A 17,103-nucleotide genomic window follows, 5' to 3' on the forward strand; every position below is an offset into this window, starting at 1 on the left:
TAGAGTGTCAGTGCGGCAGTAAAGTGTTTATTTACTCGTATGTTCAGCCCTGAGAGAAATCAGAGGAAGCAGGGGACCAGCGCCAGCCCCAGACGGAGGGCAGACTGACGGTATGTGTCAGACGTACTGTATGGCCTTGGCGCTGGCCTGTGTTTCCACACAGCACACTGAGTGTTGTGTGCCGCGTGTCAGCCTGAGTGGGCCCACACTCTGGCAGGCAGACACAGTGTGCAAGAGGGGGATGTTTAGAGGTGAATAAGCAACATTATACACTCAAAACATTATTCTTATTACATTACCGGTGTAAGATTGAGTCATTCTTGTGTCATGTAGTTGTGCCACGTAGATGGGCGTGCATTCAGACAGATGTTTGGGCTCTTGTTGGCAGCTGGTTCGACTTGGTACATTGTGCCTTCATCGGTTGCTATAATGGGTAATCCTGATCAGGTGCTGGTAATCTTGAATAGCAAATCGGCTAATCACATGGCACCCACTTAATGCATTTAGCCATGGTGAAGATAACTAGTTGAAGCAAGCATCGTCATCATCAGAACGGGGAAGAAAGGGGAATTAAGTTACTTTGAATTGGGTATGGTTGTTGGTGCCAGGTGGGCTGGTCTGAGTACTTCAGGTCTGATGTTTTGGCATTTACATGCGCAATCATCTTCCAGGGGTTATGCAGAGAACGGTCCACATAAAAGAAGATTTCCAGTAGAAACCAAAATACTGTGTGTTGATGCCAGAGGATAGAGAAGAACGAGAAGACTGGTTTGAGATTATAGAAAGATCACTTTGGTCTTGGACTACTTGGTGGGGACTTGGGACTACGCTTCCTTCTGCACCACCACAACCCCCCAGGGACTTAACGCCAGCTCAGCCTTCAACACATTAAACCCAACATCCACCACCAGAAAGTCACCCAGCTCACAGAGCCATAGCCTGGCCAGCCAGACTAATTTTTGCTTTCTTTCAAAGGGTGTTCTTGGTTCTTTCCTTCTTACTTAAATACACACAGAGTTGGAAATCCTTATGTTTTTGTGACAAAAACACCAAGAATCATTCACCATAGTCTCCACACGACCGCTGCTTGCCATGTTGAATTATATTGTGAGATGTTGACAGCGGAAGTTTGACTGTCCCTTTTTTTTTTTTTTACATCACCTCTGTGGTTTCTCTGAGTGGTTTACTTTGCGCCTGTTCAGCCGTATGAAAGAGAGGCGAAAGTTAGCCTGGCTTGCCAGACTAACAGAAGCGGCCTAAATCGGTCAGTAGATCAACAGCTTCCTGACTGACAGGCAGCAGCAGGTGAGACCGGGGAGCATCTTCTCCCGCACATGAACCATCAGCACCGGTGCTCCCCAGGGGTGTGTTCTCTCGCCACTCCTCTTCCCTCGGTACACTAATGGCTGCACCTCAGTGGACCTGTCCGTGAAACTCCCAACGTTTGCAGACGACACCACTGTTACTGGTCTGATCCAGGACGGTGGCGAGCCTGCATACAGACGGCACTTGGATTGGCTGTCAGAACCACCTGGACCTTTTTTTGTAAGGGTGATTTTTTATTTATTTTTTTATTCCTTTTCCATATGGTAAAAACAACACAGACAAAAAGTGTAACACACCTGTAACACAGAGATTTTAGGGAGAAGCAGGACAATACAAAAATAAAAGGGCTAATTAGAAACATGTTTTGGTGATATTTTATTGCGTTCCCCTCTTTCCATTCTTCACCCACAGTGTGTTTATTTCAGTGGTGGCATTATCTCGCCTGCATTGAGATGGCATTTAGAAGAATGGAATATATTTTAATGAAATATTCAAGTTGATTCAATGGTGCTGAGTGTGCATTGTGTGCAAATATCGGATTCAGTTAGATCCATGATGTACATGGTGTCCTGTTAGGGGTGTGTTCTGTCCAGCCAAACCAAACCAAGCCAACTTTACTAAAAGAAGCAGGCACTAACCAAAGTCCTGAACAAAAGGAATGAATGGTTTAAAATAAATAAAAACATTAACATTTAGAACAAATAGGATACTAATCAAAGGTAGAGCAGATGATTTTGTATTGTATTACCTGTACATTAGTAATGTTGGACAAAGGTTATTGCAGACTTGGTTCCTAAACTGATCATATTGGTTGAGATCTTTTCCCCATTTGTTTATTGGCGTGTGAGCTGCATTAGATGATATAAGTTAATACAGGTTTCAGAGAGTTTTTTTTTCTTTGATCGTGTTATTCTATTGATGCTGTTCAGCATTATTTGGTTTTAGACTAATGAAACTTATCTTTGTTTTGATGGACTGTTTTAGTGGGATGTATTACAGAAATGATTTCCTGTCGATGTTGTACGTGACGATGAGCTATTGGAAAAGTAATATGTTGTTCTGGATGAAGATGCGGTGGAGGTGTGTGATGCCTTTTTCTTTCTAATTAATACCACCGAGGGGTGAATGACCTGCATTCAAGTCATGGTTGTTTGAGTTGTAGGTGAGAATGTGGTGCTGTCAGCTGTTGCGACGTCTGATTGTCTTAGTGATAAATGGTATGTCTAGACTTTTTACCTTCAGATCAGAGCACTATTTGCAAAAACAGTAGCTAAAAAAAGAAACTTGCTTAATCCGAGATATGCAAAACACCAGCTCTGAATGAACATGTAGAGTGTGAAAGCAGATGAGCTACAGCAGCTGTAAAACAACCCAGGTTATCACTGCTGTTAGCTAAGAACAGGATGGAAGTGAGGCCAGAATTTGCACGGGCTTAGCAAAGTGGACCGTAGCATGTTCCAGTAAATGCTGTCTGATCCAATGAGTCCCGATTACAGCTTTTATATTAGTCAGAATTTAATGTAAACAAAAAAAAGTTGTGAGTCAATGCAGCCTTGTCTCAATGATTCAGACCGATGGTAGTTTAATGATATCAGGGATATTTTTTGGTGCAGTTTGGTCCCCTTACTACCAACTGAGTATTGTTTCCATGACACTCCTAATAGTGGTTGCTAGCTCGAATCCTCCTAAACTGATTTACATGAACTAGACAGGGTGACTGGACTCCAGTGGCCTACGTAGTGATAAGAACCTAATCCTACAGAGTGTTTGGAGTTTGTATGTGTGAGGTGATTTTCATTCTCTCTTTGTCCAGGGCAAAACCCACTGCCAGAACCAATAAGCTCTATTTTGAACAAATTCTTACTTTTGCTCTAAACCCAGTTAACTATCCCTGTGCTCTACGTAGACACCACTCTAGACAGTACCCTGAATCCCCAGCTGTAATTGCCCCTTTTGTTGTTGTAAATAAATGTTACCGTTTTCTATCTCGTGCCCCTGTGAGATTTTTTGCATGTGGATGTGGGAAATTTAATGTGGATATTGGTGGAAAGGGAGATTTGCATAATGCATGTTTACCCAAGAAAATCTGCTGCAACAGTGCAATGTCAGCATGAACGAAAGTCTCCGAGGATTGTTTCAGAAACCATGTTGATGCAAAGTCATGGGGAAATAAGTGTAAATGGGAATCAGTGTTTTTTTCTTTTGGGGTGTGTGGTGCAATAGCTTAAAATAGTCCAGAAACATGACTATTAGGTCAATTGTGTGCAAACCTCCACGGTTAAGCAGTTATGTGTACAGATAATGGGTGGGTGCAATTCCCTTTTTCCAAAAATGTGGTACAAATGTTACTCATTGAGAACATATCCAGCAGTCTTTTCTGTTTTTTGTTTCTTCTTAGAGAGAAAAAATAGTTCCATACTACGGCCACCAGATGGCACTAAAGCTTTTACAATGATTTCTAAAAGGACACTATTAGAAGCCAAATTACATTTATTGGTTTTGAACCTCTTACAATTATCGGTCAAATTTACAGCCAACATTTTGCACCTGCAAATATTTGGTATTTAGAATCAGAATTTATTAGTTTAGCCACTGGTTTGTTTGTCTCTTTAATCCCCACAGCCACCGGAAGCGGTGCGGATAAAGCCTGGGTTGCAAACTGCGTCATACGCTTCAGCTGCGGAGAAAACACGACGCAAGAGCTGCAGACGGCCGTTGACAAAAAAAAAAAAAAAACAAAAAACAACAATACATATACATCCACCTCTTCAGTGACTGCGAGACCCGACCAGACGTTTCCGGTCCAGCATGGTGAAGATTGCTTTCAACTCGGCTCTAGCCCAGAAGGCGCTGGGCAAAGAGGTTCCAGCCGCTGCGAAGGTGAGCTAACGGGCTTCGGTGCGGTGGCGGAGCCGGAGCCCTCCTCTCAGCCTGGGAACAGCAGGCCCGAACCGACCGACCGACCGCACGCAAATAATGCACACGCATCTAGATGCAAAACCACGCGCAGGTTCACGGTAGTTATTCTGCACGCTGCGGCATGGTCTCTGCGGAGATCGCAGGTAATTGTGCAAAAAAAACAGCAAAAAAAAAAAAAAACGCTTTTAGACATGATGCACCTGACGCAGGAGACCACCAGGAGACCGCCCATATCCCCAACAGCTGTTCTGCACCTCTGCAAAGACTGAGCCAGGATTATAGGCTTGCGCCTTTGCATGATGTTATGCATGCGTTACGCCGTTGCTGCTGCTGTTCAATGGGTGCTACTGTGTATTATTATTTATTTATTTATTTATTTTTTTTGCCTGTGTGGGTGCAGGATCCAGAGCTGGCCTCTGCTCCGGCGGCCACAGAGGGCTCCACAGGTCGCTGTTTGCTCACCCTGCTCGGCATCGCCTTCATCCTGAGTGGGCTCATCGTGGGAGGAGCGTGTCTCTACCGATATTTTACCCCAAAGGTTGGTGTCAATCACTGACGACAATCTGAACGTGCATGTGGTCTGTGTGCGATTGGTGCCCCCCCCTCCCCCCTTCTTTTCACCAGCCCGTCACCCACAACCATAGACGCACACAGACCGCGTAAGGGACCACTGAATAAGATGTAAAGAAAAAAATAAATAACATTAAAAGCATACAGATGTATTTAACTGATAACAATTCTGACCGATAGACTAGTTATTGAAAATAAGAGGTCAGATAAGAATGCATAAGCATACAACTACATACTAAGGTTTAAAAAATAAAAGCTACAACTTTGGATTTTTTTTTTACTTCTAATGTGCAAACATTTGTCATTATGATATAAAGTATAAAATAAATGACTTGTTAGATAAATATTTCAATGTTTCTCACTGCACCCAAGCATCACTGACAGCCTCATAAACAGGAGGGGGGGAGTTGCCACGAAGCAACATTTGCCGCAGGCTTCTTCCCCAATAACAATAAAGTAATAAGAGTTTTAAGCTTTGTGAATATGCAAGGAGGGCTAAATGTTCTTCACCATTTTGTCCAAGTTTCTGTTCAGCTGAAATCAGCAATGATATGATTTAACGGATGAACGAACTAGCAGGGCCACGAGAACTGATAGTTGCAAACAATATAAATGATTGCTCCACGGGCGCCGCACAGGCGCCCGGGGAGACACGAGCGAGGACCGGGGTACTTGAGGACTGCCCTAAAGAAATGCTGTTAAAGCTTGAACCATCCTTGGCACCAGATTAGGCAGGAGGACAATGATAACAAAGGGCATTCAGAATGCGTTTCTTTTCATATGTTATTGCAGCAGGTTAGAGTTTGTCTCATGGCAAAGGTCAAATATTTTTTTTTTTATTATAGCACATTTCCAACAGCTCTAGCTGCAAAATGTGCTGTACAAGCGAAATGGCTCAATGTTAAAAAGGAACATCGTTAGAGGAAAAACAAGAATAAGAAACAAGATAGATTGTTTTTAATATCGGGTATCGGTTAGACTGATGTCAGTATAATCCGTATCGGTATCGGCCTTAAAAAGCCTGTATCGGTCGACCTCAAATTGTGATCAAGTTTCATCTTAAACCACAGGATATATATCCAGAAATTAGGGTCTCTGTCACTTGGTGTGTTTCCTTACTGTAATCTGATTTTTATGCTGTTTTTGGAACGATGGCTTCTTCTCAGCCTGCTCTTTCAACCCATGTCGGTACAGAACTCATTTCACTCTGGATGATGACAATCATCCAGAGTGAAATGATTGTTTTTACAGTCTAAAACACAGGTGTCAAACTCAAGGCCCGCGGGCCGAATCTGGCCCATCAAGGTAAATTATCCGGCCCTCAAGAGCCAAAAAAAAGGCATATCATTTCATAAAGTAGAGGCATATATCATTTTAAAGTGTATAAAGTGGCTAAAACTGTGCCCCCTGTAAGTGTAACTCACCCCGAAATCAACTTTTTTTGCAGATAAACTGTATAAACTGGGCCTAAGGTTGCTACTTTTATGTTACTGTGCATTTTTTATATTTCTATGTGAACTGGAATGAAATTATGTAATAAAAAGTATCGTCTATACACGTGCAACCGGCCCTTTTAATGACTTCATGACGCGAAAGTGGCCCCATATAGAAATCAGTTTGACACCCCTGGTCTAAAACAACTGTAAAAACAAAACACTTGGGTCATCTTTGTACTTAAAGAAATGAGTCTTCCAAAGTGATGCTCCAGGATTTGTGCAGGCTTAATGTGAAGGGGGCAGGCTATTCCAGAGTCTAGGACCAGCCACAACAAAGGCTCTGTCTCCCACAGGAACAAACTTAGATCTGGGAATAGACGGCATCAATTGTGTCCTAGACCTCAACAAAGAGCAGGTTGGATAGGTAGGCAGGGGGCACAACCATGTAGATGTTTAAAGACATTTAAAAACAAAGAGTAACATTTTTAATTGGACCCTGTATGAGACAGGAAGCCAAAACTGGGGTAATATGCTCATTTCGTTTTGTACCTGTCAGCAAACGGGCTGGAGACGCTGAGTAGAGGACTGGTGCAATCCAAAGTCCAGGGAGTTGCAGTAGTTCAGTCTGCAGGTGACAACCAAGTGAATGAAATGCTCAAACACAGCAGCTGGACGGTATGGCTTAGCAAGCTGTTTGAGATTTAAAAAAAACAAACTAGATTGGACCGCTGCACTCACCTACCTCCACAGTTTAAGGGAACTGTCAAGAAAAACACTAGGGTTTTCGACATTGTCCTTAAAATTGGAGGATAGGGGGCCCAGAGCACTGTCTGTAGCTGAGTTCCCAAAGAAGACAATCTGTTTTGTTTTCGTTTTAAATTGTTTAGGGAGACCCACTGTTTTACATCTACAAGGCAGCGCAATAAAAGCTGAAATGAGTCTGTCGCTGTGTTTAAGGGCAGATAAATCTGAAGGTCATCAGCGAAACAATGGACTGAAAGTTCATGCTTTTGAATAAACAAATCCCAAGGGCAACATATACAGCACAAACAAGGCCGAGCCCAAAACTGAGCCATGGGGCACACCATGACTAAAAGGTGCTATTTCTGAACTAAAGGGGTTCATGTTCACATAAAAAGTCCTGTCAGAAAGATGTCCACGAGCCTTTGTTGTAATAGGCAAGCTTTCTTATCCCTTTGGGGATTTTATATATATATATTATATATATATATATATATATATATAGATATATATATATAGATATATATATATATATATATATATATATATAGATATAGTATATATATATATATATATATATATATATATATATATATATATATATATATATATATATATGAATCGCTGTTTAGGCTGGCTCAAAGTGCCACGGGATGAGGTCACTACCCCTACATGCATGGTTTTTAATCCACCTGCCTCACTGTGGCTTCAGTGGAACTAATCACAGCGCTCTCTGCTGATTCCTCCTCCAGCTTTTGCCCAGAGACGTGTGCTGGGAGCTGAGTGTTCTGAGTTTGGAAAGAATTTTCTGCAGCCAGTCGTGACTGCTGATGAACACATTGTAACCTTGGTGGAACGCAGGGGTGCTGACTCTCAAACGCTTCGTCTTTTAAAGAGTGAGTGCGGGCGTCACTAGTGTGAGTCTGGCTTTGGTATCTGCCCCAGGATTTCTTAGTCAGTGAACTTTGGAATTAAAGTCTCGATACAAACCAGGTTTAATGTAATCCAACTTTAGGTCTACCCACAATAAAACCTGAGCAACCAATTTGGTTCCTAATCAAGGGTTGTCTTACCCTGCAACATAATGACTGTCAATTATACAGTCAAGCTAAAACTAGTGTTTACGTGCAGTGTTGGGAAGGAAGTAGAGTTGGTGAGGACGTACGCTGAGGGCCTGGAAATTTAGCCACAACTCCAGAGGAGCAAACTGTAAGAAAATGGAGTTGATTGATCTGTGAACAGCTTTAAGGTCCTCTGTAAGGCTCACCACTCAACTGTAATTTAGTTCAAATTGTAGTTGTCTTGCAATCGGAAGGTTGTGGGTTTGTATCCAGCTTTCCAATGTCACATTACCGATGTGCCCGTGGGCACACGGCCCGATCTTGTGGAGACGCGAGGATCTTTTCAGAGCTTCTCTTCAATCTGTGTTGCATCATTCCGTCGAAGATGTCTCAGACACAGAAAAAATCCACAGACGTAAAATAGTCAAAGGTTATTGACAAGGAGGCAGATGTGGGTGTAGTCCGCAGAGGGCTCACGCAGGAACTGGTAGGCGGAGATCAGAGCGAGCCTCGGTGTCCTGATGTCGGGTAAGCAGTAGAGATCCGTCAGGGGCAATAATCGGCGGGCATAAGCCTGGTCACTAACACAGAGGCAGGTGAGAGCAGGAAACAAACGCCGCATTTCTACTCACACAGGGCGGTCGATGATCTGGCAGAAAGCCAGAGGCTGGGGAGAGCTTATGAAGTGCAGGTGAAACGGAGAGGTAATGATTGGGTTTGGAACAGGTGGGCCGAACGAGGCTGAGCCAAAACAAAACAAAAATAGACATGGCAGGAGGAGGAACGTGCACATGAAAACCAAACTAAATGCTGACACGACAGAAACATTAATCATTGCAGAAGGACCAATTTCTCACGTTCTTACGTTTTGCTTTCTCAGTCCGTGAGGATCTACGTTGTTGCTTTAAAGATTCATATACACGAGCCGAGCCTGTTCATCTTGAAGAGCTGTTATGGTAAATGACTAACACTCTAACACTGAACATTTTGACTGGAGGCCCCTGAAGTGCTTTGATCATCAAAAATTCATGCAGCACTGCTTGAATTAAGCCCTCACTGCTGGCTTTGTTTACATGGAAATAAGTAATCAGAATAGGGCAGAATAAAAATGCATTGAGTAAACACGGTGATTGAAATATTGTGTTAAGCTCAATCAGAATGTAATTATATTCCGAATGAGACGGACGGTTTATGCCGATCGTTAATCCGAACAGCGTCCATCTAAACCTTTGTTCCAGTCATGTCATTGGGACTGGGGAAACCTGCCCTAATAGCACATGTGCCCCATGGCTCTCATCCTCAGAATCTGGTGCTGATCCAATGTGGGCGCTCAAAAGACACAGAATAAAACACACTTTATGAATGCTTTTTTTTGGGGGGGCAAATTTTATCAACCCTGCACATGTCACCATGCCACTATGCTGAATAAAGTCCGGTGCATGTAAAAATGCGTCATTGTCGGATTACTGACAGACAAAATGTTCGGCCCCCAAGTAAACAGAGTCCAATTTGGAGGTCATTTATGGCACATGCAGAATAATGATGGGCATGTAAACCATTTACATTGGGCATTGAAGAGGATATGTGCTACCGGCAGTTGCTGAAGCACCTGACAGACAAAACCGAGGGAATAAGTTGCCCTTGACAGTGGATTTCCATTAAAAAGTCACAAAGATGAACCCTTCACTAAAGGACCTCTTGCCATTCAGAAATCTCTGAGCAAACCGGTGATAGCCAAACACACACAAGCTTTTAAAAATACTGCTGGCATTGTTGCACCAGAGACAGAAGGTAGTAGTATTCAGGCGGTTTACTAGAGGACACTGCCTACAAAATATGGGGATGTACAGTCATCGTAGTATTCAGGAAGGAAACGTGTATGATCCCCCAGAGATTGTCTTTTGTTGTGAAATATGAGAATCATCGACAGAACAAAAGAAAAAGACCTTGTAAAGTTACTGGCTATAGCTCATTGTCATCATCCAGAGTGAAATGAGTTCTGTACCGACATGGGTTGAAGAGAAGAAGCCATCGCTCCAAAAACAGCATAAAAATCTGATTACAGTAAGGAAACACACCAAGTGACAGAGAACCTAATTTCTGGATATATATCCTGTGGTTTAAGATGAAACTGAACTCTTGATCACAATTAGATGTCGACTGATACGGGCTTTTTAAGGCCGATACCGATACGGATTATTCCGACATCAGTCTAACCGATACCCGATATGTGCCGCCGATTTTATTCTTGTGGCCGATTTTTTTTATTTTATTTTTTCCTTCCTCCATTTCGATGGCAAAAATGACACGATAATAACAAATTTTACACAAGTCTCGAAACTTGATTATACACCAGCTAATATTAACAATTCAGGTGTAACTGCGGTTCAGACCGCTGTTACACCAAAGCACATTTCACAACTCTTATGGCAGTGCTTTGCTTTGTGAGGGGGAGAAAAGAGCTTCTTTAGTTGAATGGGGAGCAGAATAAAAAACACTAACCACCGCTGTAGTGTATGGACATTACTTTATGGAAATCTAGGTGCTGTACACGTAGTGATTGGTAATTACTTTTATGTGGATGGCAAATTCTCCATGGGAACGAACACACGCACAGCAGTGGCAGCTCGCCAGCTGCAGATCAGACGTGGGTTTTTAGATACAGAAACAGACAGACGTCGCTGTTTCCTCTTGCTCACAGTGAGACGGAGACAGACTTTCACAGGCCAAATAAAGCTAAATTAAACAGTTAAAACTACATCAGAAGTTGAAAATGTACCCTTGTTGTCGGCACCCAGTCTTACAAAACTACCAGCCACTCTCTCTGCCAGGGATGGAGTGGCTATATATGAGCTCCACGTGATCTCAAAGCATGGCTGCTGAATCCCTAATTAATCGGTATCGGCCGATATGTAAAAAAATACAGGGAGAAAAAACCCCAAAAATATCAGCCGACCTCTGATCTCAATGACCTTCGTTGGTCACTTGGGGGGGGGAGCGTGCAAAAGTGAGAACATCACCCTTACTGAAGTTTCGGGGTGGTGCCATGTTTACTGCAGGAGCAACACTATTTAAAAAAAGGTGTGATGAGGAAATGTGTATGTGTGAATTTTAAAGCAACATCTCTAGGTATCAAACAGGAAGTAAAAACTTATAAATCCGTCTTGCAAGTGTCCTGAGCAAACCACCACGTTAGTTACAAAATGGCTTGTGGGTAGCAAAGTCATAGTTTTAAAGCGGTCGTCACAAAGTCCCTATATAGGAATAATTGTTTTTAATCTTCTCTTGCGGTTTTCCTTTATCTCATCTTTGCATGATGGTGTGAATGATTATTTTTCTGCCATTGCTCGCTTCCTGCCTGCACCTGTCTCTGTGCGTACGGTGTGAGTGTTATATCGGCTCTTTGCCTGTGTGACTCTCCCTCCGCCAGCGGCTGTACCATGGCGCCATGCAGTTCACCGACATGTCCACCGGGGCAGAGGGCCAGCCGTACTACCTGCCGCGGGTGGAGGAGGAGGTGGAGATCTCGGACAGCATGGCCGTCATCAGCGTGCCCCCACCTCGCTTCCGACCCGGAGACCCCGCGTACATCCTGCACGACTTCAACAGGGTGAGAGCCGGCCGCTCGCTTGGTGTTCGGGTTCCGTGTTCGGGTTCTGTGCTGACGATCCTCGTGTGTTTTGCGACGCAGAAGCTGACGGCGTACCTGGATCTGACCCTGAGGACCTGCTTTGTGATTCCCCTCAACACCTCGGTGGTGCTCCCTCCCCAGGATCTCATTGACCTCTTCTCACAGCTCATGGTCAGTACTCTTCACTTCGCGCTGCGATGGTATAGTGCACGGGTCTTTGGACCTTCAACATCAGCTCTTAAGAACTCTGGCTAAAGATTTTAAAGTACCAAGAGTTTTAAAGAAAAAATGCATGTAACAAATGGAGGTTTTAGCTGTTTTTTTATGGATCGATTGGCATTAAATTTCCACAGCAGAAGTATAAAAAGAAGCAGCAACTATTCTTTTGATCTGTTTTCCTTGTCAATAGAAGAGAACATATCCATCCTCTTTTCTGTTAAAAGTTGTTAAAAGTAAAAATTACAATTTACTTTCGTCTATAGATATCATTAACTCATTTCACTGTGGATGATGACAAATCAGAAATTAACCCAAAAGGTCCTGTAATATTTGTGGCTCTAAACACGTTTTATTTGACCAGGCTGAAGGCAAAATGGCTTTCTGGATTGGAAAAGTTGCAGACCCCTTGTATAGAGGCTTGATTATGAATAACTGTAGAATCAAGCTTTTTAAAGTATGCTTGAATCAATAGACCAATGATTAAAATCAGTCAATTTTCAGATTATTACCTCTGTGCGGCCTTCCTGTTGCTACCTAAAAGTCTTGCTCTCTCTTCGGATTCTGAAAGGACCACAAACATGCCTCAATATGTAAAATAAAATACACTTTTATTTTAAGTACCTGCTTATATTTATGTGTTTCTTCTGACTGTTTGCCACTGATACTGCCACTGATACTGAAACTAGTCAACATTGAGTCATCTTCACTTAGGAACAATTTTGTCAGCATAATAGTGGAACAGTTAAAGCTGTTTCCTCTTTCTGGTAGGGCTTAAGTGTTCATCCTGTGAGAAAAAACTGTTATTTCTTAGTTTCCAGCTCGCTCATCACCAGTCAAGGTAGATTGAACATAAAACTGTCTGATTCCAGTCTGTGCAGTCTGCAAATTTCTGTGCTTTTTTTTTCTGCTAAATCATAATAGTCTTGTTTGTTACAGCTACTAAATCGATCAAAGAACCTGCTCTATATCTTTTTCAGCTATGACCAGCATTCGTGTCATTTAATTCTTGAACTTGACCTGATTTTACACACTAAACTGGTGTTTAGTGTGTAAAATCAGAATCAGCCAAAACTGGAATCTGCAGACAATCGGGAATCGATGTCTGCCAGAAATGGATATCTCTCTCGTCTTATGCATTCTAGGGCTGGGAGATAAATCGATTTAATCGATTAATTCGAATTTCCAATTCTTTAAGATTTCATTTTTGGAAAATCTGGATTTTATTTTGCCAATACACTCATTGGGTTTCCATGAAGAGAACAACATGTGATGCTGAATATATGTTTAGGCAAATGTATTGTCAAAATATTGTTAAGTGGAAACTTTTTTTTTACCATAATACGAGGCACTTCATTTACTTATTTACTTTTTTTTTAACTTAGTTTGATGTTCACAAGTGCAGTGAAGCCTGTTCTTAGCTCAATGTGTAATACCACTAGCAGCAAATGTTTTGTTATATTTTCATTGTTTATAATGGCACGGCTGCCATCTTGTTTTACAAGCATGTTTCACAGCTTGTTTTTAGTTGCACTTTGAATTCAGGTCAACTCCCTGACAAAATACTTGACATAAAAAGCAAGGTTTTAAAATAATTTCTTTTTATGAAACAAAGAGGAGGAAAAAATCGATTAATCGGATTTGGTATGATAAAATCGGAGATTTATTTTTTAATCCATATCGCCCAGCCCTAATGCATTCATGCTCAAGAGTATGTTTATCCTTTTTTTTTTTTTTTTACTTAAAACTGTAAGCAACTTGAAAAATTATTGAAGCAATGTGGCAGATAACGCGACTGGAATCTTTGAACAAAATTTTTTTCAAGATTTCTTCTCTGAAGCATCAATATCATTTGAGTCGCAAATCATCTTCATCTTATACCTTACCTGTATTAGTTAATGATATACTGTTATAGCTGTTGGGTTGTAAATATAACACGCGGGATTCAATCTAAAGGAAATAACTCAGTCCATCATTACGAGTCGAAATACCACTCTTGTCATTAAGCCACTTGACAGAAACATCAAAGCTTAATTTATTTTATTTGTTAAATGACATCTTAGGTGTTGTTTTTTTCACACTTTAAAACTGTAGTTGTCCACACTCTGGCTCATAGACTTCCTCTTAGCCGTTTTGCATAATGTGATGTGTACTGTAAAGCTGCTAAGAATAAATATGTAGAAAAGTGACTGGGAAATGGTGTAAGAGCAGAACGGCACTGCTGCCATTTCGGTAGTGAAAAGCTGTCCATCTCTGTTCCTCTTTCTGACGGTTCTTAACAACTTACTGGCACCTCAAAAGTATTTACAATAAATAGTTTTACATGCAAAATATATGACGCATTTTCCCAGATTTGCCCTATTTTGGTACCATAGCTTAGATATATTTTGTGCATATTTAGTTTTCTGTTTTTATAGATTTGAGCAGTGCGAAATACATTTAATGCGATCTAAAAGAGGAAGCCCCCAGCTTCTGGGTGTTTCTTTGATAAACAGATTGTTTTTAATTTTAGATTAAAGACTTGTTTAGTGGTGCACTACAATGGCTTCACTTGTTCTCTTTGCCCTTTACTCTAGTCTGACTCATACCGCAGCTACCTGGTGCACGAGGACCTTGTGGTCACTGAGCGCATTGAGGATGTCAAGCCTCTGGGCTTCTACATCCGCCGGCTGTGTGATGGAAAGGAAACTTACAGAATGCAGCAGCGATCCAGCCTGCCAGGTACAGATGAGCTAGATAAAAACGGTTTGTGTGTAGGCCAACCTATCTGCCACCTTGACATTAAGGCATCAAAATCTGTGGTGCCTTGCAGAAGATTTCGTCCCCTGTAAACCTTTTTCCACATTTTGTCCCATTTACATCCCCAAACCTTCTTGTGTTTTTATTTGGATCTAATTTCATACACTAACACAAAGTATTGCACAATGTTTTTTCATTGAGTTTTTTCCCCAAAACAAAAATCCCCAAAAAAATTCTTGTTTTGAATCAGCCCCATTTACTCTGATCCCCCAAGATGAAATCTAGTGCAGCCAACTAACAGAAGGCATCTATGTGTCGTTTTGAATGACACTTGCAGTGTTTTTCCAGAAATCACCTTTGAACTATTGTTGCTTTAAATAGCCGCTAAATTGCACTTTCACTCAGAACTATTTGCTTACACAAACTTTGTTTGTTCAGAGATATGTTGGCACTCTGATGCTCTACTGTCTGTACAAGAACCTTCACATTAGTTGGTTCCCCAATAGAAACTGAATACATATTGTGTTGCAAAACTACGGGTTCATTGTCTTTGAGGTCTCCCAGTCATGCTCAGTGGTTTTTTTCTCACCTAAATATAGTTCCAAAATATACATTTGTTTAGCAAGGGAAACATTTTATGGGGTTTCCCTTCTTCGACTCGTGGTGCAGACCTGAAGAGGTCCTGTCAGCCAAAAGGGAAGCTAGACGGCCAAAACAACTTTGTTTTGGTGTCATCTTAAAAAAGAAAACTAAATAAAAAAAAACCCACAGAATCTCCAAACTCATGTGAGCAAACCAATTAAAGCCCCTCAAATCAATTGGTAAACATTTTCTAACGAACATGGGACGCTTCCAGAAAATGTACGAATCGGATAAAAAAGTGAAGCTAACAAGTGAACAGAGGGGGGGGACATCTGCGTTCACGCCCACCTACTTTTGAGCTTGATAAACTTTTTAAAAGACACCCTGACTTGACAAAAAAATATATAAATAAAACCACAGCAGCGAAACACGTTTAAATATTCACAAACGGAGTTTGTGCGTCTTTTGTCAGGCGGAAACATCCAGAAGCGCTCCGCCGACGACTGCTTCACCATCCACCACTTTGAGAACAAGTTCGTGACGGAGACCCGCATCTGCAAGGCCTGATGAGGAAACGGGTGTGACTGCAGGTCGGAGAGAGGAAACGAGGCGAGCCTGGGCGACGGACGGACGGACGGAGGGAGGGAGGGAGGGAGGGAGTGGATGAACGACAGCGACAGGAAAACCCAACTTTCAGCAGAAAGCTACTTTTTGTACAAATCGTTTTGCCTCCCTTGCTTCTTCCCAGCTTGTGTCGAGTGAGTTTATGTTACGGAGTCTCCGCTGCCGTGCTTCCCTTCACCCCGTATAGGTCGTAGCGCTCTCGCTCAAGTATTCACTACCTAGTTTTTAATTAACGTAGACGCACTAAGTTTCATTTGTTCCGTTACAAGCCGTTTTCGTTTCTGTGGCTTCCTGCAGACCGATCTTATCGATGTTATTATATCACAGCTCAGAGCTGTTGGAAACTCTACTAAATGTTCTAGTCACGCTGAGAAGGTGTGAGATGTGTCTTGTGTCTTCTGTGGCCACCTTTCACCGAGCAGCTTGAACAGCGCGTTGCAACTGCAGTGTTTGGGTGGAAACGTCGCAGCGCGTTGACCTTTATGGTTGCCAACGTGGAGAAATGTTCGACAGCTGCCGCTCATCACTTTTGTAGATATTTCCCAGAGTGCCCTGCTGCTCTCGGTGGGGGTGGGGTCCTCCTCTGTCCTGCCGTGTTATGATTTAGTGTAACTGATGGTAAACATTTAGTATTTTTTATTTTTTTTGTGTGTTTTAGGTAGAGACATTTATATATGTTCACTAGTAAAAAGGACGAGTTAAGCTAGAGACACCGAGCTAAAGGGAAATTTCCCATTATTTGAGGCGAAAAGGTTTGATCACCTGGTTTGATTTAGGAATTTCTTGGTATATTTAATTTTAACCTTGATTAAAAAACAAAACGATGTAATGCATTGTTATGGTAATTTGTGAGATTTGAAGTTTTTACATTTTTCACCGGGACTCATACGCTGCTTAGGTTTATTTACATAAAAAAAACGATACGCTTGAGTTGGAAATCCCATGAGAAACAAACAAACAAAAAAAATTCAGAATATTTTTTGAAAGGGCTTCTTGCCAAAAAAAAAAAGAAAAAGGGAAGAACAATGAACCTTTATCAGTTCTTTTAGTGGTTTCTTCTGGGAATCTCACACAGGAAGACAATCAGTAGGAAGTGCGCTTGTAAAGATGGGCTCCTGACTGCTTTTCCAACGAACTCCAGTGAAATAGAAATAAACCTTGTGTGAAGCTACTGAACTGAATTTCATTTTGTTGTTGAATAAAGTTGCTTTTCTTAACCTACATAAAACATTTGTCTGTTTTTATTATGGCATACATC

General features: G+C 41.8%; 1 protein-coding gene across 1 annotated transcript; it reads left to right on the forward strand.

Moving 5' to 3' along the window:
* The first annotated feature begins 3,978 nt into the window (after positions 1 to 3,978).
* On the forward strand, positions 3,979 to 17,073 carry LOC105929189 (integral membrane protein 2A). The gene is made up of 6 exons (XM_036127747.1): positions 3,979 to 4,206; positions 4,646 to 4,783; positions 11,484 to 11,663; positions 11,745 to 11,855; positions 14,477 to 14,621; positions 15,694 to 17,073. Exons 1-6 carry the CDS (start codon positions 4,135 to 4,137, stop codon positions 15,786 to 15,788), a joined length of 741 nt encoding a protein of 246 aa, XP_035983640.1. The 5' UTR covers positions 3,979 to 4,134; the 3' UTR covers positions 15,789 to 17,073.
* The last annotated feature ends 30 nt before the right edge of the window (positions 17,074 to 17,103 follow it).

This window comes from Fundulus heteroclitus, chromosome 23 (genome assembly GCF_011125445.2).
Source record: "Fundulus heteroclitus isolate FHET01 chromosome 23, MU-UCD_Fhet_4.1, whole genome shotgun sequence".
NCBI lineage: Eukaryota > Metazoa > Chordata > Actinopteri > Cyprinodontiformes > Fundulidae > Fundulus > Fundulus heteroclitus.